The 21,495-nt window shown below is 38.7% G+C and overlaps 1 protein-coding gene across 3 annotated transcripts in view; it reads left to right on the top strand.

The window, feature by feature from the left end:
* The window catches only part of parga (poly (ADP-ribose) glycohydrolase a), a 166,516-nt gene that overhangs the window by 70,567 nt on the left and 74,454 nt on the right, over window positions 1-21,495 (top strand). For all 3 annotated transcript variants that reach the window (XM_059946705.1, XM_059946707.1, XM_059946704.1), the window contains exon 8: window positions 12,434-12,526. In XM_059946705.1, coding sequence (XP_059802688.1) covers window positions 12,434-12,526 — 93 coding nt within the window. The remainder of the gene's footprint in view (window positions 1-12,433; window positions 12,527-21,495) is intronic.

Here is a 21,495-nt window from a genome sequence, read left to right as displayed (position 1 = left end):
CATGCTTCAATCTTTCACCTTTTAAATAATAATGGGGGAAGAACTTATTCTGCATTTACTGTCTCTTTCAGAATTTCCTTCAGTTAAATACACGGCTTAGCAGCCAGGACTGAGAAGGCAAAGAAGTGAGAATTGAAACTTGTTTATAATGTGTGGAATTCAATAGCTAACACCCAATGGGGATGCAGCCTGATTTGACACTTTTAAACATCAACCCAAAACCTCTTTATTTACAGCAACACACACAGAATGCTGGAGGAACACAGCAGGTCAGGCAGCATCTGTAAAAATGACAAACAGTCGACATTTTGAGCCAAGACCCTTCTTCTGGACTGGAAAGGGGAAGACACCAGAATAAAAAGCTGATGGGAGATGAAGGAGTACAAACTAGAAGGTGATAGGTGAACCCAGCTGGGTAGCAAAAGTAAAAGATCGGAGAAAGAAGGAATCTGATAGAAAAGGAGGACGAATAATGGGAGAAGGGGAAAAAGGAGGGGCACCAGTGAGAGGTGATAGGCAGTTGAGGAGAAGAAGCCAGAGTGGGGAATAGAAAAAAGAGGGAAAGGGGAAGAGAAGGAAAAAAAACAAAATAGAGAAATCAATGTTCATGCCATCAAGTTGGAGGTTACCCAGACGGAATACAAGATGTTGCTCCTCCACCTTGAGAGTGGCTTCATCGTGGCACAAGAGGAGGCCATGGACAGACATGGTGGACCAGGAATTTGGATAGGAATTGAAATTGTTGGGCACCAGGAAATTCTGCTTTTTGCGATAGAGTGGAATTGCTCGATAAAGCTGTCTCCCAATTTCGAACAGGTCTCTCCCATGCAGAGGAGGCCACATCAGGAGCAGCCAATACAATGGACAACCCCCCCCCCAGATATACTGGTGAAGTGTTGCCTCACCTGGATTGACGGTTTGGGGCTTTGAATGAGGGTGGGGGAAGACAGACAGACATACTTTATTGATCCTGAGGGAAATTGGGTTTTGTTACAGCCGCACCAAGAATAGTGAAGAAATATAGCAATATATTTGCTATAAGAGGTGAATGGACAGGTGTAGCACTTTGGCCACTGGTAGGGTTACTTGCCAGGAGGGATGTTAGTGTGGAGGGATAACTGGACAAGGGAATCTTGGACGGAGTGATCCTTGTGGAACTCTATCCCTGTAAAGAAGGCAGGAAAATGGGATAAGAGCAGTTGTTTGGGAAGCAGAGGAGATGTGGGTACAGGCAGTATCAATGGTGGAGAAAGGGAAACCCTGTTCTTGAAAAATGATCTCTTTTGTCCTGGAAAGAAAAGCCTTATCCTAGGAACAGATGCGGTAGAGATGAAGGAACTGAGAAAAGGGAATAGCATTTTTACAGGAGATAAGCTGGGAAGATCTATAGTCAAGATATCTTGTGTATCAGTAGGTTTATAAAAGATGTTGGTGGACAGTTTGTCTTCAAAGATGGAGACAGAGATATCGAAAAAGGAGAGAGATGTGTCAGAAATAGACCAAGTGAATTTAAGGGCAGGGTAGAATTTTGAAGCAAAGTTGATAAAATTGATGAGCTCAGCATGGGCACGTGAAACAACAGTGTAGCGTTTAAAGAATTGGGGAGCATTACCAGGGAAAGCATGGAATACAGACTGTTCTACACAATATCTAAAAGGCAGGCATGGCTGGGGCCCATGGCTGTCCTTTAAATTTGGAGAAAATAAGAGGAGTGGAAGGAGAAATTGACTGTGAAGACCAGTTCTCACAAATGGTTCAGGGAAACCAGTTGGATCTTTTGTTGAGAAAGAAGTGGACAGCTTTAAAGCCTCTTTGATGGGGATAGAAGTGTATTGTTCCCCTTACCTACATCTTGTCCATTTCCTGAATATTGGCTCTCACCCCATCTTCCTGCCATCTTGTTTCTCTTGTCCTTACCGACCACCCCATGAGCCTCCTCATGGAATACATCTTTCTCAGAAACTTACACCATCTTCAGTGGAATGCTACCACCAAACACCTCTTTATCTCTCCACCACTCCGCTTTCTGCTGGGATCGCTCCCTCCGTGATTCCCTTGTGTCCATTCATCTCTCTCCTTGCATATATCTCTGCGAGCAACAGAAATGTTGCACCTGCCCATTCACCTCTTCTCTCACCCGAAAGCAGGGCCCTAAACAGTCCTTGCAGGGGAGGCAACACTTCACCTGCGAATCCGAGGGTCAGCTATTGTATCCGGAGCTCCCGATGCAGCCTCCTCTTCATTGGTGAGATCTGACATAAATTGGGGAACCACTTCATCAAGCACCTCTGCTTCATCTCAAAAAGTAGAATTTCTCGTGCCTGAATTTCCTGCTAACGTGGGACGTGTCTTAATTTTCCATATTTTACTTCATTTATCAAATCTGAATTGCTTAAAATGCTGGGTAAATGTTCTTTTGAAATCGTTGAATTCTTTGTAACCTCCACTTTTTTTGTCAACTTCCAGATATATTACAAATACTGAATTGGGCAGTTTAAATCAGTTGCCTTTTGGAAGTGATATATTTCTTTCCAGAGTTACTCCAAATCTCACAAGCATTAATTCTTGTTGCTGAGTCAAAACTTTGGATTTAACTTCCTGTGGATTTGTTTAAATTAAAATCTCTCCACTTCACCTTGGCTGATTCACTTAATAATTTTCTGTCTCTGAAAAGTATTGTTCCCCTTGCAGCCCTGGGCTATATATCATGAACAAAAGCTATTGGTACTATCGTCAAAGGTTACGAGGAGAAGGCAGGAGAATGGGGTTGAGAGTGATAATGAATGTGACATGATGGAATGGTGAGCAGACCCGATGGGCCACATGGCCTAATTCTGTTCTCATGTGAGCTGAAAAGTGTGAAGAATAGAGCACTTGAAAATTACTCCCTGGGATCTCAGTTAATTCCTAACCCCAACCAGAATGACTTAGATTTATACTTTAGCAATGCATGTTACATACATTTTTTGACAGGGTTCAATTGAAATTCAAAATAATAGGATTGTATTTTAAAGTTGGTTATGATATAATGATAACATTACTTTTTTGAAAATGCTCAATTAAGTTTATCTTGTTATTCTATTGTCAGGAAACTTGAATTGCCAGTTGTTTTAAATTTGCATTTGGGAAGAAAATAAAGTTGCAGTTAAAAAGAAAACATTGGAACTTGAATTAATTATAAAGGTTTCCTTTGGATTTGAACAAGATGTTCACAAACAGTAAATACCAAATATAATTGGGATCAATGTGTCAGTATTTTAATAGAATGATTTAATTAATACAGCCTGTCAAGTTTGACAATTTTCTTTTGAGATTAAATCTCCAGTTGAGTTTTCATATGGCAGAAAACCCTTTTTATGGAGTGAGTTTAAATCTGCATAATTTGGTGGTCTAATTAAATGTAGAAATGATAGATACACTTTTGTTCAGAATTATTTTACATTCTTCTTCTAATCAGAAAGCAGAGTAATTGAGGAGCATGGCTGACATTTGTGGGCATCTTGCATCGCATGAATACAATTGAGTTTATTACCATCAAGTAAATAAAGACGAGAAAATCCAGTTAATTATTTTCTGCTGAGCCTTTCAAGGTTGAGCCTGCAGGTGAGGGAGGTTTGAGTGGTATTGAGAATGACAGTTTGTATAAATGGCAACTCTAATATTGTCAGTTTTGTTACAAATCAAATCTATCTTCTAAAGATCTCTAAATTAATGAATATATCTAATGTCGTGTTCCTCTGGAGCCTGATATTCCTCAGGTAAGCAACAAAAACCAGTCTGGAAATGTATAATGTTGGAAGTTAAAATTTTACCTTCCATGCCATCAGTCTGATATTTAAATAATCAAACCAAACCTTTTTACACCATGGACCTTTAACTGAGGAGGTTTGTGGACTTCATAAAGTGACACCATAGCCCTGCAGAAGAGGCTCCAATGTTAGAGGTATATCTCTGCCCCAAGACACTTAACATTGTACATAAGAACCTCTAAATCTCTAGTATTTGATTTTTTAGAAGACCTGCCCTCTTCCAACCCTCTTGCATTAGGATATTAATTGTAGAACCATAAAATGTTGCCTGAGTGATGTTGCACAAGCTGGGATTAAAATAGTGGCTGTCTTAATCTGGATTGACAAATTTAAAGAAATACAGTCTTGTCAACCTCTAGTGTTTGACACGTCATTTTCGTAAGCATGTGATTATTCAGTAACATCTTGCTTATAACGGAACAGTTGTGGATATTTTACAGTGACTGATGAGTCAGGGATGGGAAAGGTGAAAAAACTTGTCAATGCATTAAATAAATACATGATTAAATTTACCATAACAAACAGGAGCAGATGTAGGCCTAATGACCCCTTCAGATAGCTCCACCTTTCAGTAGGATCATGGCCTCAATGCCACGTTCCTATGCTCTCCCAAACACCTCGACTCTGTTTTGAATTCAGAGTACCCGCCTTGGAAATATTCAATTTCTCTGCTTTCAACTCTCTGAGTTTGAAAATTTCAGAGTTATGTTCCTCCAAGAAGAAATTCCCCTTAATATCTGCCTTAAATGGACAACCTCTTGGAAATTTTGTCCCACACCCCCCAGTATTAAACATCCTCTCAGCGTCTACCCTATTTATTTTACCCCTCAATCGCATAATTAAATAGATTCACTTTACTCTTCTAAACTCCAGTAAGTAAGTACAAACCCAATCTGCTTAGCCTCTCTGCATAAGCCCACCCCTTCATCTCAGGAGTTAACCTAATGAACCTTCTTTACTTTGCATGAAAGTGTATTCTTATCCAAGTACAGAGATCTAAATTCTACATATTACTCCAGTGTGTTCTTGTATGGGGTGGCAAGGTACCATAATGGTTAGCATTATGCTATTATGGCACTAGAAACCCAGGTTCATTTCCACCACTGCCTGTAAGGAGTTTGTACATTCTCCCTTTGACCACATGGGTTTCCTCCAGGTGCTCTAGTTTCTTCCCACATTCCAAAGATGTACGAATCAGTAGTTTAATTGGTCACATGGTTGTAAGTGGTGGCATGGACTTATTGGGTTGGAAGGGCTTATTACCATACTGTATCTCAAAGTAAAATATAAAAATACTCTGTGCAATTACATCAAAACATCTTTAATTTTATACTACATGCTTGTTGCAATAAGGTCCAACATTCCATTACCCTACATATTTCCTTGTTGTACCTACCTGCTTTTTCCACATTTTATGTATTAAGGATTACTAGATCTCTTTGTGCTATGGCATTTTATATTGTCAGTCAATAATTTTTTTTTCATTATTTCAAATCTCACACTTTGTTCATTTGCCAGCTTCTTGCCATATCTATATCCTTTTGCAGGATTTTTATATTCTCTGTAATTTTCTAACCCATCCATTCTTGTATATCATCGGCATATTTGGCCGCCTTTACAGTCATCAGTACAGACTCAGCACCAATTCCTGTGGCACTCCACTAGGTATTCATTGCCAGTCCAAACCTGACCCTTTCTATTAGTTAGCCAGTCCTCTGTTCATGTTAATGCATTACCCCCAACCCAGAACATGCCCTCTTTTCATTGTCACCATGTGGAAGGAGGTACTGAATCCAGAAGCACACACTCAGCAATTGAGGAACATTTTCCTCCCCTCTGCCATCCGATTCCTAAATGGACATTGAACCCATGAATACTACCTCACTACTTTTTTTGTTATTTCTGTTTTTGCACAACTTATTTTAATTTAACAATTTAATAAACATGTACATACTGTATTCAGTTCTACGTGATCGTGCATTGCATTATACAGCTGCAGCTAAGTTAACAAATTTCACAGCATAAGCTGGTGATGTTAAAACTGATTCTGATATGCTCTTCTTGTGCACAAACCTTGTTGAAATCCAAATGCACTGCATCCACTGAAGCCACTCAACAGGTCAAGCACCATTTCTTTCCATCGATGCTGTCAGATCTGCTGAATGAATCCCTGCTTTCCATATTTTATTTCACATTTCTAGATACTACTGTCTTTTCTTTGATTTCTCTGGTATGTTCTAATTCCCAGTGATAAATGTGATTGCTGATTTGAATACAATCATTTATTTTTCAAATTACTGTGCTGCAATTCTGTAAGTTGTAAAGCTTTGATGGAAAATATTCAATCACAGCAAATTAAGTTTTGTGGCACAGAACAGGCCCTTCTGGCCCAATGAGTCAATGCTGCCCAATTACATGTGACCAATTAACCTTATTAACCCATATGTCTTTGGAAGGTGGGTGGAAACTGGAGTGCCTGGAGGAAACCCACTCAGTCACAAGGTGGGGAGGTGGTGTTGTACATTTACTCCTGCTTATCTTAAATGCATGCCTTCTGGCATTAGACACTTCAACCCTGGGAAAAGGATACTGCCTGTCTATCTGTGCTTTTCACAATTTTATATACTTCAGATTCTCACCCCCCCAGCCCCCCAAAAGGCTTGGGTGCTCCAGATAAAACAACCCGTTTATCCAAACTCTCATACCCTCTAATCTAGGCAATTTCTTGGAGTTTTATTGTGAAAATAAAAGCCAGAAATATTGTGAATTTACAACAAATTGTTATAAAGAAATAAATGTGTGTATTGGTCAAAGCATGATGGTATCCACTGGTAGTTATTAAATTCCTTAAGTAATTTCTGCTTGTTTTTGAACAGAAATTGCAAACAATAAATTTACTTTTCATTCAAAAAATGCCTCTTCTGAGTGAAAAGTCTAGCGACAGTCTCGGGTTTTGATGACATTGAAATATAGGGTAGTCTAGGGAGTTGTAACAAAGGAACGCTGTCTATTTATTTATTGATGCCTTTGGCTCTTAGCAGAGAAGCATGAATAATAACTTTTTTAAACTACGCTTGTCAACCTTTGCTTTTGAGGTTCAGTTGAAATACAGATGTGGATTTATAGTAGGTGAGATTACAAAATGATAGCCTCATGGATGAGTTTATTTTTAGTGGACTTGGTCCTTTGAAATTACATTTATTTGGCCCATTCTTGATTATGAATTTGATTTGTAATGTTTAGAAAATAGCAATTCAAAGAGTTCATTCTTCCTATTGTCAATGTCTGTCAAAGTAAATCAAGTAAGTCATCTTATTGACATGGCTAAATAAAATACTATAAATCTCCACCTTTATGTACACAAGGGCATTAAACCTGCCTTTTTCCTTGATTACTGCTTCTCCTTCATGATGTATGGAAATGCCTGTGGTCATGTGACAGATTGCAGTTTACTTGATTTGATGCATTGTCAAGTTTTGATTTAAGCCCACTAGGCCTGCTGCCTCAGCGCTTTCTCAGCTCGTCCCGTCAGGGGTACTCATTCATTACCCACAGCAGAACAGTTTTACAGTGACAAGCAGTCATTAGTTATGACAGTATTTAGTCAAGCCTCTTTGTACCAATATAAATGTTCACTTTACTAAATTGCTAGTCAAGGCTGTCTGCCCAGGAAGTTGCCAACCTCCAACTAAATCAAGCCATTGCATTGCCTCCATTTAATCAACATTCTGCAAACCAGCCATGATAAAATTACTGAGTGATTGATTGTGCTGACATGTTCTAGCCAATATCTCTGTAAATCAATACTTGTGCAGGTCAGGTTTCTGAATATTTTTGTTTCAGATTTAATGCAGAGATGGCCACTCCTGTTATCATTCTCTTTATTAATAACCCAGTGCTTTTGGCAAGAATTTTTTAAAGTTCTGATTTTATAGTTTGTTAATCATATATAAAAGAAAAGTCAGTTTCTACATAATACGGATATGCAGAATATGTGAAGTTATCTTTCAGCTCGGATAAGACAAAGTCTTTTACCTTTTGACACTGCAAATGACCATTCTCCCTGATGAAATTTGAACACGAAGGTTGTGTTGATGAGCCTGTTGCTGTTTTGTGTATTCCAGAGTTTTGCTGTGAAGCATTGAAATTTCATATTCAAAGGACCTTTGATTAATCTGGATGGCAAAGCTGTGCAGTGTATAGAATGTGTTGACAGGTGCCAGATATCAGCTGGACAATAAAAAGGCTGCATCCTTTGGTCACATGCTGAAGGCTGATTGCCTTTTCTTGTATGGCATTTCTCAGGAGTTGTCAGTATTTAAATGGTCTAGCAATTACAAAATGTCACTCACTATGGTCTCGTGGTCATGGTTGTAAAGCTCTGGTTGTGTTGAATTTTGTTTTCTTGATTTAAGATTGTTAGGTACGAATAACTAAAAAAAAATGACAAAGGTATTGACTGAAATCACTGGTGAGAATAATAGCATTCAAACAAAAGTTCAAAGTAAATTTATTATCAAAGGAATTATATGTCACAAAATACTTACATGTGATTCATTTGCTTGTAAGTATTCACAGTAGAACAAAGAAATGTAATAGAATCAATGAAAAACTAGTTTCTCATTCATAACAGAAATGTCTCTTTCTTGAATATTACAAGTAAGCTGCAAATCAAACACTTTGAACTATATTTCATTTAGGTATTAATCGCTTCACTAGTTTTAAATATTAGAAATTTAAGCAAGATTACAAGCAATTAATGTTCTATGTGTTAAGGTATGTTAATAACATTGATGAACACGTTCCAAAGTTCAAAGTAAATTTATTATCCAAGTATATATGTCACCATATACTACCCTGAGATTCATTTTGTTGCATTCACAATAGAGAAAAGAAATATAACAGAATAAATGAAGAACTACAAACAATGACTGACAAGGAACCAATGTGAAAAGGATGACAAACTGCAAATACAAAAACTAAACAGATAATAATAAATAGATAAATATGTAAATAAATAATACTGAGAACATGAGTTGTAGAATCTTTGAAAGTGAGTCCATAGGTTGTGTTCAGTATTGTGATGAGTGAATGGATAACCTGCCAGCTGTATAGGGATCAACCTTGTTGATGCTGGAATTTGTCCATGTTTTTCCAAGAAGCAGTCCAGATTTTTGTTGATTTCCAAGTTCCTGGGTGGGAAAATCTCAGTTTGTGCAGAGATAAACTTGGTGAAAACTCAGTTGGTCTTGGATGAGGAACTAGAGGAATGTGTTAGTCAGTTTACAGATGATACAAGATTGTAGGTGTTGTGAGTCATGTAGAAAATTGTTGTAGGTTTCACAGGGATATCAACAGGATGCAGAGTTCGGGAATGATGTGGCAGATGGAGTTCAATGTGGAAAAGTGTGCAGTGATTCACTTTGGAAGATTGAACTTGAAGCCAGAGCCAGGGTTAATGGCAGAATATTTAGCAGTTTGGAGGAACAGAGGGAACTTGGCATCCATGTCTATAGATTGTTCAAGTTGGCTCACAGGTTGATAGAGTGGTTAAGAAGGCGTTTGGTGTGTTGGCTTTCATTAGTTGGAGGATTGAGTTCAAGAGACACAAGGTATTGTTGCAGCTCTACAAAACTCTAGTTAGACCAGACTTGGAGTATTGTGTTCATTTCTGGTCACTTCATTATAGAAAGGCTGTGGAAGCTTTGGAGAGGGTGCAAAGGAGATTTACTAGAATGCTGCCTGGGTTAAAGAGCATGTCTTATGAGATTAAGGGTTTTTCTCTTTAAAGCAAAGGAAGATGTGAGATGACTTGATAGAGATGTGCAAGATGATAAGAGGCATAGCTAGAGTGGACGGACAGAAAATTTTACCCAGGGCAGAAATGGCTAATAGAAGAAGGCATAATTTTAAGGTGATTGGAGGAAAGTATGGGGGGATGTCAGAGGAGAGGGTGAAGAGGAGATTTACCAGAATGCTGCCTGGATTAGAGCGCATGCCTTATGAGAAAGTTTGAGCAAGCTAGGGCTTATCTCTTTGGAGGGATAGGAGAGGTGACGTAATAGAAGGGTAACAAATCATGAGAACATTTATTGAGCAGACAGCCGACACCATTTTTCTAGGGTGGAAATGGCCAAAATCATAGCACATCCATTTAAGGTGAGTGGAAAGTTGAAGGAGGATGTCAGAGGTAGGGTTTTATTTAAACACAGACTAGTGGGAGCCTGGAATGCTGTGGCAGTGGTAGAGGCTGATACAGTATTGTACATTTAAAAGGCATTAGAGACACATCATTTCACCGATTAAAGCAACGAGGAAATTGAAACATCAAGGCGAATGCAAAAGGTGAGTGCTGGCTGCCTGCCTTTTGATCACCAGTGGGATTGCACTGAAGCCCGAGAGGGGAGGCTGCCTTTCGCATACTGGCGGGATTCTCAGAGGGAAGACTGCCTTTTGATTGCTGGTGGGATCGCTCTACTGCCAGAAAGGGAAAGGCCTACTGTTATGCCTGGAGAATGTTTCTCAGGTTTTCTACGTTTTGGGTGTGGGCTTGGACTATAGACTCTTTTTCAGTGTGATAGTTTTTTCAAATATATTCTTCGTTTTTCACCTGATTGTTTTTTTTGTGTGGAGGAGGGGGATTTGGGGGTCAATGATCATACTGCTGTTCTTTGCTTTCTTGGTTTCATGGCTATCAGGAGAAGAAAAATTTCAGAGTTGTATACTTTGATAATAAATGAACCTTTGAACATGGAAAAATAGAGTGTTATGGCCTGTGTAGGAGAGTAGGGTTAGACTGATAGTGGAGTAGGTTTATATATTATTGTGGACTCCACAGTTCCATGTGTATCCTACAGCAAGCAAGGCATTAATTATTTTTACAGATTAGTTCTCTTTTGCGGAAATTAGACTCTGTATGACCAAATGGGTTTCCTCCCACTTTCCAGAAAAAGTGCAGGTTAGTGTTAGTGAGCTGTGGCTGTGCTATGCTGGCAACTGAAGCATAGTGACACTTGCCAGCTATCCATAGCGCATCCTCAGATTATGTTGATTGTTGGAGCAGGCAATGCATTTCACTGTATATTTTGCTGTACATATGACAAAGCTAATCTTTAAAATTATGTTGTTCAGCCATAATGTTACATTGCTCCAGTAAGCAACCCTGTTCTTTTTTGCTGATTTGTTGGAGGTTTAATGATTAAGTACACCTTTCATGGGTGGTGTGTGGAGCTATGTCTCTACCATTGGAGGTATAAGGTGCTCCTTCCCTCCTCTAGTCTGCAGGTTACCCTTGGACAAGGTGTAGCGCCTGCTTAGCCCCCCCCCCCCCCCCCAGCCCAGAAGAGCAAGGTCATGTGAAGCCATGGGAGCAGTTGGTGGATGGTTGTATGAGCAATTGATGCATATCACAAGTCTTGGTTATACAACCACTGACGCCAGGCAGACCATCTCTGAAGAGTATTGATAATGGCTGGCTCACCTGTCTTGTAAAAACGCTGCCAGAAGAAGGCAATGGCAAATCACTTCTGTAGAAAAAATTGCCAAGAACAATTATGGTCAAAGACAGAATGAGGACCAGGATCTGTGCAATGGAGCACATTTTTTTTTTTAATATAATCATTTACGGGATGTAGGCGTTACCAGCTAAGCCAGCATTTATTGTCCATCATCCCTAGTTGCCCTTGAGAAGGTGGTGATGAGCTGCCTTCTTGAACCACTGCAGTCCCTGAGGTGTAGGTGCTGTTAGAGTGGGAATTCCATGATTTTAACCCAGTGACAGTGAAGGAATGGTGATATGTTTCCAAGTCAGAATGGTAAATAACTTGGAGGGGATTTCCAAGTGGTGATGTTCCCAGGTATCTGCTGTTCTTGTCCTTCTAAATGGTAGTGGTTGTGGGTCTGAAAGGTGCTGCCTTAGGGACTTTAGGAACATGATAGTTAGGAGCTATCATGATGAGGATAATATTTTTAAGTGATGTCAGTGGCAAGTCTTTACTGGAAAACATGTCTTTGACATCAACTTTTGGATCTCTGTGTTTAACAGCACATGTGCAGGGACAGATGTACCTTGAAATAATATTCAACACTGACAACCTTACAATTGTTGCAGCAAAATGCTGTCCATTTGATCTGCTCATTTCATTTGCTGTTGTGATTCCTACAACACACTATCTACATTTGCAGAATCTCTTGTATCCATGATTCCTGCAACCTGCTTTTAATTTTGACTTCAGAAATATTTTAATACATGTTTAGAAATAATTGCTAAAATGCATCCTTCTTTGAAAACCTATATGAAACTAAAGTGAGTATTGAACAAAAATCACTAATGGTTTTATAAAATCATGTTTTAATGAGCATGATATTTTAAAGATTCAGTAATTAAAGATTAGTTAATTTTCCACTTATGTTCTTTAAGACATAAATGAGATCGTGGAGTATTAGTGTAATTCTGTGGTTGTAATCTGCCTAACAGTATATTGTATAATGAATTGTGTGATACCATGTGCACAAGCTCTTAATTTTAAAAACTCGTTTAATTGTACTTGTATAGTAATACAAATTGCATTGCAGCACCATGTGTTTAATTATTGCAATGCTGATAATGTTTCATTATTTTTTAGGATTTAAATGACGTGGAAACACAGCATCTTCTACAGTCCATTTTGCCGGAGATGGCTCAACTAGCACTACGGCTACCTACAGTTTGTACGCAGGTAGGTAATAAAAATTAGTAAGACTCTCTTGAAGTCTTAACAAAATTCACTTAAATTCTGAGTTGCAGACCTAGGCTAGTACATTTTTTTTTCTTATAAATAATAATTATTTCACTTTTTGTTACTTCAAAATAAGCACAATGCACATTACATTGAGGCAACCTGTCAATAGAATGAGTCTTCATAGGTAGTCTTCAACAATCTGTTCTCTCAGCATGTTTTATTCTGCCCAATAGTTGGAACCATGTTCAGTAAAAGAAGATTAGCATATGAATGACTGGCTATTATGCACAAAAATTGTTGTATTAATTTATATGATGTAAGGCAGTATTTTTCATAACTTTAATTCACTCAGAGGACATGTGCAGCAATCTTGGACACAGCAATACATCTGGTGTAGGTAGCCCTACAGTGCTCATAAACAAGAAGTTCTGGGATTAAACCAGCAGTAAAAATAGAGCAACATATTCCCCTAAATTAGGATGGTTTACTTATGGAAGGGGTCCAGCAGGTAATGGCATTTTTTGCTGTACTTGATGTGGGAGGCTTTTCCAAAATAGCCTTGGGAGTTAACTATAAGGCAATTTACAAATGGTATCCTTCCCTCCACTACCTGTAGGTCACCCTTGGGCAAGGTGTAGCACCCTCCCTGGTTAGGGTCATGAGAAGCCATAGAACCAGATGGTAGATGGTCATATGAGCAGCTGGTGCATATCACAAATCCTGGTTATGTGACTACTAACACCAGGCAGACAGTCTCTGAAGAATATTGATAATGGCTGGGGTTATCTGTCTTGCAAAGACACTGCCTAAAAGAAGGCATGACAAACCACTTCTGCAGAAAGATTTGCCAAGAGCAATCATGGTCGTAGACCAAGATCACCCACATCTTACAACATGGCAGATAATGATAATGATGATACATTGGAGACAAAGCACACAGTGTCTATCAGAGTGAATACTTAAGAAGGTCAATGGGATGTTAAATCAAGTGGTTGCTCTGTCCTGAATGATATCAAGTGTAGTTGCAGTTGGAGATTAGTCCATCATGTTCCTGACTTGTGACTTGTAGATAATAAAGGTTTGTGATCATTTGGATGGTGGAAAGACTTCAGGAATCGGGAGGTAAGTTACATAGTGTGGGATACTTGGTCTTTACCCTTGTACAGGTACAGCCGTAGTATTTGTATGGCATAGTAGTTACCTCCCCAGCTGAAACAAACTACTGGTGGAACTCAGCGGGTCAGGCAGCATCTGTGGTGGCAAAGAGATGGTTTATATTTCAGGTCAAGACTTCATCAGATTCTAATGTCTGTAATCTCTTTTGTCTTCAATATCACCATATTGTTGATGGTGATGGATTATAAATTCCAGGATTCGCCGATGGTTATTGGCTAGTATGTGTGACATCAGTATTATTTGCCATTTATTAGCTTGTCTGTTCTGTTTGATGGACGCGAATAAAGACTGCTTTGATTTCTGAGAGCTGGCAATGAAATTGAATATTGTGTAGTCTTTAACAAATCTCTCCACTTCTGTCTTTGTGATGGAGTACAAGGACAATTGTCTTTGCTTTGCCTTTTGTCACAGTTAAACAAAAATGATAATAAAATAGAGAAAAAAATTAGTCCTGAAAAATGTTAAAACGACCATCAGGGACTGGCTTATTTGTGAGTAAGTGCCTTAGTAGCACTGTTGATGGCATCTTCCATTACTTTGCAGATGATCAAAAATAGACTTTAGTTGGTAATTAAGGATATTGGTTTTAATTGCAAAGCATGCCAGGATAATTGTCAAATAAATGTATTGTTGTGACTACTGATTAGTTTAGTTAGAGGCAATTAGTTCTAGAATTCAGACCTTCAACACGGAAGCTTTGACTTTTGTTTCCCCCTTTACCTTTGCTACATCTGGTGTCCTCAGCCACTTTTTTTTATCATGTGAAATGCTTCAAAACGGTTGAAAACTGGCTTCTGGGATGGTGGGGTCTCTAGAGAGTAGAGAGATGGAATTAAGCATCAAGCACATCAATCTTGTCTTTGGCGCACATTTAATAATAGCACTTTTAACAATTTGTTGTTCCATCAGAGTGACTTCCAACAGCTGTAACCACTATTGTGTTCCATACAGTTAGATTCACTTGTTTAACACAGAAACCTGTCTGTATATTCGGTTGATAATCAGTTTTAAATATCTATTTGAAAGTTGAGGATTAGCTTGATGTGGTGTGCAGTTATTTGCATGAAGTAGTCTGATTTGAACCAAAGCACTTGCGATGTTATCAATTTTATTGTGATATGGTAGCTTTTGTAGCTTACTTAATGTGAATACTTTCATATGATCTTGAGAATAACTGAATGTGGATTTTGAAGTTGTTGTGCTTTCCTTAGTGGACATTAATTCCCAAAAGCTGAGTTTGATAAGTACTCAAAGTGTCCTTGAAAATTACTGTCCAGTCACAATTTATTTCTTTGGAAATATAACATGAACGGGCCAGTACGCTGCACTGCCCGGCAACCCGTCTATTAAACCTCAGCCTGATTACAAGACAACTTACAAAGACCAAATAACCTACTAACTAGTATGTCTTTGGATTGTGGAAGGAAGCAGGTGCACCCGGAGAAAACACACGCACACACAGGAAGAATGGCAAAACTTTCTCACAGAGTGTGCCAGAATTGAACTCTGAACTCTGACACTGCTGAGCTGTAACAGTGTTGTGCCAACCTTTACGCTACTAATTGGTGACCTTTTCCTCTTTGGCTGACTATCTCCTTTCTCGAGGACCAGAAGCTTTCTGATTCTACTTCATTGAATCAGCAGTAGGTTTATTATCACTGAAAGAAATAAAAATTAGCTTTATTTGTCATGTTTACACATAGTCCAAGAATCAGGCTGGGGGCAACCTGCAAGTGTCACATTTACAGCATTAACCTATCATGGACACAACTCGTAAGCCTAATCCTAACTGCACTTCTTTGGAATGTGGAAGACAATCGGATTTCAGGCAGCGGCAGGAATCGAACCTGATCAGTGTCTGGCACTGCAAAGCAATTGCGGTAGCCACTACGCTACCATGTCACCTGTTGTGTAGTACCTGAAATTCGTTGCTTTGTGGCAGCAGTACAAGGCAAAGACAGAAAATTTCTATAAATTACAAAATAGATAGTACAGAGAGAAAGGAATAGCGAAGCAGTGTTCATGGACTGTTCAGAAATCTGATGGCAAAGGGGAAGAAGTTGCTTTATTGAGTGTAGGTCTTCAGGCTCCTGTAGCTCCTTCCTGATGGAAGAAATGAGAAGAGAGCATTTCCTGGGTGGTGAGGAAACTTAATGATGGACACTGCCACCTGATAGCACCACCTTTTGAAAAAGTCCTTAATGGTGGGAAGGTTGTGTCCATAATGGAGCTAGCTGAGTCTTTCACAATCCTATGCACTGGAAGCTTCATACCAGTTGGTGGTATACCTATCATACTGCTCTCTATAGACATTTGCAAAAGTACCCTCAGACTCTTAATAAAGTAGAGCTGCTGGGTGCCGTTTTCATGATTACATCAGTATGTTGGACCCAGGATAAATCCTCAGAGATGCTGACACACTTAAAATTGCTCACACTTTCCACTCCTGACCTCTCAATGGGAACTGATGCAGTTCTCCCAATATCACCCTCCTGAAGTCCACAATCATTTTCTTGGTCTTACTGACATTGGGTGCAAGATTATTGTTGTGACTTCACTCAACCAAATGATCATTCTCACACATGTACTCTTCTCGACCCCATCTGAGATTTTGCTAACGATAGTGGTGTCATCTGTAAATTTATAAACTACATTTAAGTTCAAAGTAAATTTATTATCAAAGTACGTATACATCACCATATACTTACCTGAGATTCATTTTCTTGCTGGAATTCACAGTAGAACAAAGAAATACAATAGAATTATTGAAAAACTACATACAAAGACTGACAATCAACCAATGTACAAAAGAAGACATTCTGCAAATACAAAATAATAATAATAATATTTAATAAATAATACTGAAAACCTGAGTTGTAGAGTCCTTAAAAGTGAGTTCATAAGTTGTGGAATCAGTTTAGTGTTGAGATGAGTGAGGTTATCATGCTGGTTCAAGAGCCTGATGGTTGTAGGGTAATAACTGTTCCTGATCTTGATGTTGTGGGACCTAAGGTTACTGAATTTCCTGCCTGATGGCAGCAGTGAGAAGAGACATGCCCACACAGTCATGTGTGTAGAGGGAGGTGAGCAGTGGTCTAAGCATGCATCCTTGAGGAGCACCTGTATTGATACTTAGGGCATGATGGTATTGAACAGCGGGCTGTAATTGACAACAGCTACCTGATGTATGTTTACAAGGCATATCAGTAATGTTGAGTTTGCAGCTAACCAAATGCATCTTTATCTTTGGCCTTTGAGAGGCAGAAATGTGGAGCTATGAAATTACTCTGGATTAATAACTACCAACATGTTAGGTTGACTGAGTTACCAGCTTTGAATTATTTGAGTGGTCAGCTTTCTGTGTTGATGCAACAGTGTTATGAATACAAGTCATATTTATCTTTTACACCATTGCCAGCATTGGGAGTAAAAGTGAATATACTCTGTTATTCATGAATAAAACTACTGTACTTCATAATAGTTTATTAGTTGCAGGAAATAGCAAATCATATTTTCAGATAATGACTTGTATTTATGTTGCAACCTATCACATTTCAGATTCTTCAGAAATAATGAAATGCCTCAGTTAAGTAAGCTGCAGTACTTCCAGTGCAAAGACTGAGATGTTGAAATATTATTCTGTTATTGAAATAGGTGAGTTCAATATGAACTCATTGACCAGATGATCCAGTCTGGTCATTCTCATATGACCTCTCTCATTAACAAGGCATTTTTGCCCACAGAACAGCCGCTCACTGGTGTTTTTTTTGTTGTTTCTCAAGCTATTCCCTGTAAACTCCAAAGACTCTTGTATGAGAAAAATCACAGGGGATCAGCAGTTTTTGTGTTGCTCAATCATTCTACAGTCAAAGCTACTTAGATTACAGTTCTTCCCCATTCTAATGTTTGATCTGAACAACTGAACCTTTTACCATTTCTGAATGCATTTCAGATCAGATTCAGATTCAGATTCAATTTATTGTCATTTAAAAACCACAAATGCAATGCAGTTAAAAAATGAAACAACGTTCCTCCAGAATGATATCAACAAAGCACATAACAGAATTGAGTTGCTGCCACATGATTGGCTGATTACATATTTGCATTAATAATGTGTACAGCTGTACCTAATAAAGAGACCAACAAGTATATGTGGCCAAATAAAGTAAATAGGTTTAGATAATAAACAGTTTTATCTCTTGCTCAGGTGGCTGTGTAAGTGTTAGAGCTCATACTTTTGAGTGACACTGATGCAATGTTGAGTGGAGTTTTTATGCTCGTTCACAGGATGCAGCTATGACTGACAAGATGATTATACCTTGCTCATTATTCACTGCCTGTGGTAAAATGATAGTGAGTTTGTTCCTTGATGTACTGTTGCCCATGTGATAACTACTGCCCCCATTCCGAGAGCAGCTTCTTCCCCTCCACTATGGGATTTAAGAATGGTCTATCAACCCATGCGGGTTGATCCCGCCCACGATCCTACTACCTCGATCCTGCCCACGCCAATGATCCTTTCTCCCGCATTCAAACCTCTTCATCTGTTTGGACACCCCGCTCTGGTCTTCTGCCTTCGCCCATATACTAATTCATCATTCATCTTTTGCACTTGGATTTATAACTTAGAGAAATTTTTGTCTTTCATTGTACGTCTGTCACAAAACAACAAATTTCACGATGTATATCAATAATAATAAAACTGATTCTGATATGAAGATACTCCCACAGTGCTACTAGAAATGCGGTAACATTAACTCCACACATTAATCACTCCAAAAATATTATTACCCAAATACTTTCATGTGATCCACACTTCCTCATTTTCCATTGGCAACATATGTTTCATTTGTATATGGTGCATAAATTTGGAAAGATTAATGAGCCACCTTGTGCTTGATATACTTTTAATGCAATATAGTTATTAGCAAGAAAATAAATTGCTTTGGCTTTGTATTCTTGTAGGATTTAGATAGTTCCAATTAATTATAATTTGTATGTATGTTATTTGAAATCTTGGATTCAGTAAACTGTCATTTGTTGATAATTAACAAGTGAAAATATATGGTTAGTATTTTATATATACTGCTAATGGATTTTGTATGTTGTATGATCCAATATATGCGGTAATTCATGTTTCTGTGACATGCAGTTATCTAAGGTTCATAGTAAAACTAACGTTGCTGGGTAAACATCACAAAAGATCCTCCATCTCTGTTTGTCTTTGGCTATCCTCTATACTGTGCTCCAGATGTGATTCAAGTTCCTCATTTCTGCCAAGTTGTCTTTGGTCTCCTGCATTTCCTCCAACTTTCAGGGATCCAGTGAAGTGTTATCTTGATGATGCTTTTGGCCTCTCTTCTCATCACATGCCCAATCCATCTCCAGTGTTTCCTCATGATGATTGTGGCCATATCTATTTGATCACACTAAATGACTAGGATGTGGTTGGAGATCTTTCTTGGTCAGAAAATACGGAGGATCTTTCGGAAGCTCGTGGTATTAACAGATTATCTGGGCTATTAATATTCTGATACACATTTTGTTTACTTTTCTAAAGAGATGTTGCCTGGGAGCTTACCAGTAAGTTTCAGAAGGGCATGGCCAGCAGAACCAGAAGGGGCTGCAAGAATAGTGGTCCCAGCAAGAGGAGGGGAGCATGAAACTAGCATCTTAATAAGTGCAGGAACTGAGACTCATTAGTGCAAAGGGGTGCAGGAATCTTGGAGACACTAGATTGCAGATATTGGAATCTGGGACATCAAGCAATCAGCTGAAGGAATTTAGCAGCAAATGTTGGTGGGGGTGTGTGGGGAGGAAGTGTTGAAGTTTTTGCTCGGAACCAAAGCCCCTCAAGTGGAAAGAAACAGAAACCTGAGCCCAGTGAAATCTATTTTTTTTACAAGAATTAAAACCTATGTGTATATTTTGGATAGACAAATGTTGCTTACATTTGGAGCCAGAAAAATGCAACTTTCTTATCAAGGATATATAAATTCAAATAATGGTAAAAATCATTTGTGTGCAAGTCACTGGTGCTGTACTGTCATGAATGAATCCCTCCTGTCTCACCATGCTGAAAATGTCAGTGTCTGACAAACCTAATCAGGAAATCGGTTTAGTAGAAGTTGGGTGTAAATCGTGCTGCAATTGTTCCAATCCATTTGGTAACTGGAAACAAAAATGTGACAAAAGTTTGGTTCCTCCTGTGTAATGCTCACAAGGAACTCAGCATTTTGTGCAGCATCTATGGAAATGAATAAACAGTCGACATTTTGGGCCAAGACCTTTTTCAGGACTGGAAAAACCTCTTGCCTCTTCTCCTCACCTATCTATCATCTCTCCCTCGAGCCCCCTCACCCTTCTCTTTCTCCTATGGTCCATTTCTTCTCTCCTACCAGATTCCTGCTTCTCCAGCCCTTGACCTTTTCCACCCACCTGAGTTCAGCTATCACGTTCCAGCTAGAGCGCCATCCCTTGGCCCACTTTTTCATTCTGGTGTTTTTCCCTTTCCTTCTCAGTCCTGAAAAAGGGTCTCAGTCTTTCGTACATACTTCGAGCATTAATCACAAATATGTAGCTGCCATTTTATTCTTTACATTTCAACTTTACTTTTATCTTAACTTTAAGTTAATGTTATGAACTCACATTTCGAATTGAAATGTTGAAATTCTGCCCAAACTGTTTTGATTTGCTTTCATTGCTTCTGCAGCAATCACTTATTTGTATTTTGCCTTTAGTGCAGTAGAGTGTCTAAATATGTTTCATAGACATGTTATCAGAACACAGGGAAATATTAGGATTTATTTGGTCAGAGAGAGGTATTAAGAAAATTTAAAGGAGGAAAAGTAGAAGGCGAGAGAGCTTTCATGGAGATACCAGATGTGAGGTTTTTGAGGGATAGAGAGAATTTGAACTTGGACCATTGCAGGATTGAGGAAAATCTGAGATATGGAAGAGGCAGTGGATGGATATGGTAATGAGATTTATGGCTTTCCTCAACTATAAGTCAGGAAACACAATGTTTTGCAATTAATTGAATACTGCAAATTAAAATAGTGCAGGAAGTTTTGCATCAGTTCATGGGTAGAGGGAAAAGCAAACAGCTAAGAGTTCCCTGAAATAGACTTGGAGATGATCAGTTCATAGTACGTTTATCATCAAATTACATATATGTCACCTTGAGATTCATTTTATTGCACGCATTCACAGTAGAACAAAGGCATACAATATGATCAATGAAAAACTACACACAAAGACTGACAAGCAACTATTGTGCAAAAGAGGACAAACACTGCAAATAAAAAAATAAATAAATATTACCGGGACCATGAGTTGTAGAGTCGTTGAAAGTGAGTTTGTAGGTTGTGAAATTAGTTCAGAGTTGAGATTATTCATGCTGGTTCAGGAGTCTGATGGTTGAAAGGTAATACCTTGGACCTAGCAGTGAGGGACCTGGTGGTGATTAAGGCATGAGTAAGGTTTTAGCTGTGGACAAACGATGATAGTGGTGGATCTGGACAGAACAACAGAGATCGGAAAAGGCAGTCTTACCAATGGCATGGACGTGGTCCAAAGCTCATCTCAGAATGTGTGATATGGGGCCAAGTTTGTGAATAGTATGGTTGAGTTTCAGACAGAATTTGTGAGGTGGTAATTCCGTGGAGTTACTTTACTTGGTTGAATGAAATTTCCACTCTTGTGGTGCTGCATGTCAGGAATTTGACAATTTGGAAGCAATAGGGAGGTCCAGAGGTAACAATGAGGTGGATATGGTTGTTGGCACTTTT

The sequence above is a fragment of the Hypanus sabinus genome, chromosome 21 (genome assembly GCF_030144855.1).
Source record: "Hypanus sabinus isolate sHypSab1 chromosome 21, sHypSab1.hap1, whole genome shotgun sequence".
NCBI classification, from domain to species: domain Eukaryota; kingdom Metazoa; phylum Chordata; class Chondrichthyes; order Myliobatiformes; family Dasyatidae; genus Hypanus; species Hypanus sabinus.
The sequence above is the reverse complement of the archived record's forward strand: the minus strand, read 5'-3'. Positions and strand labels throughout refer to the sequence as shown.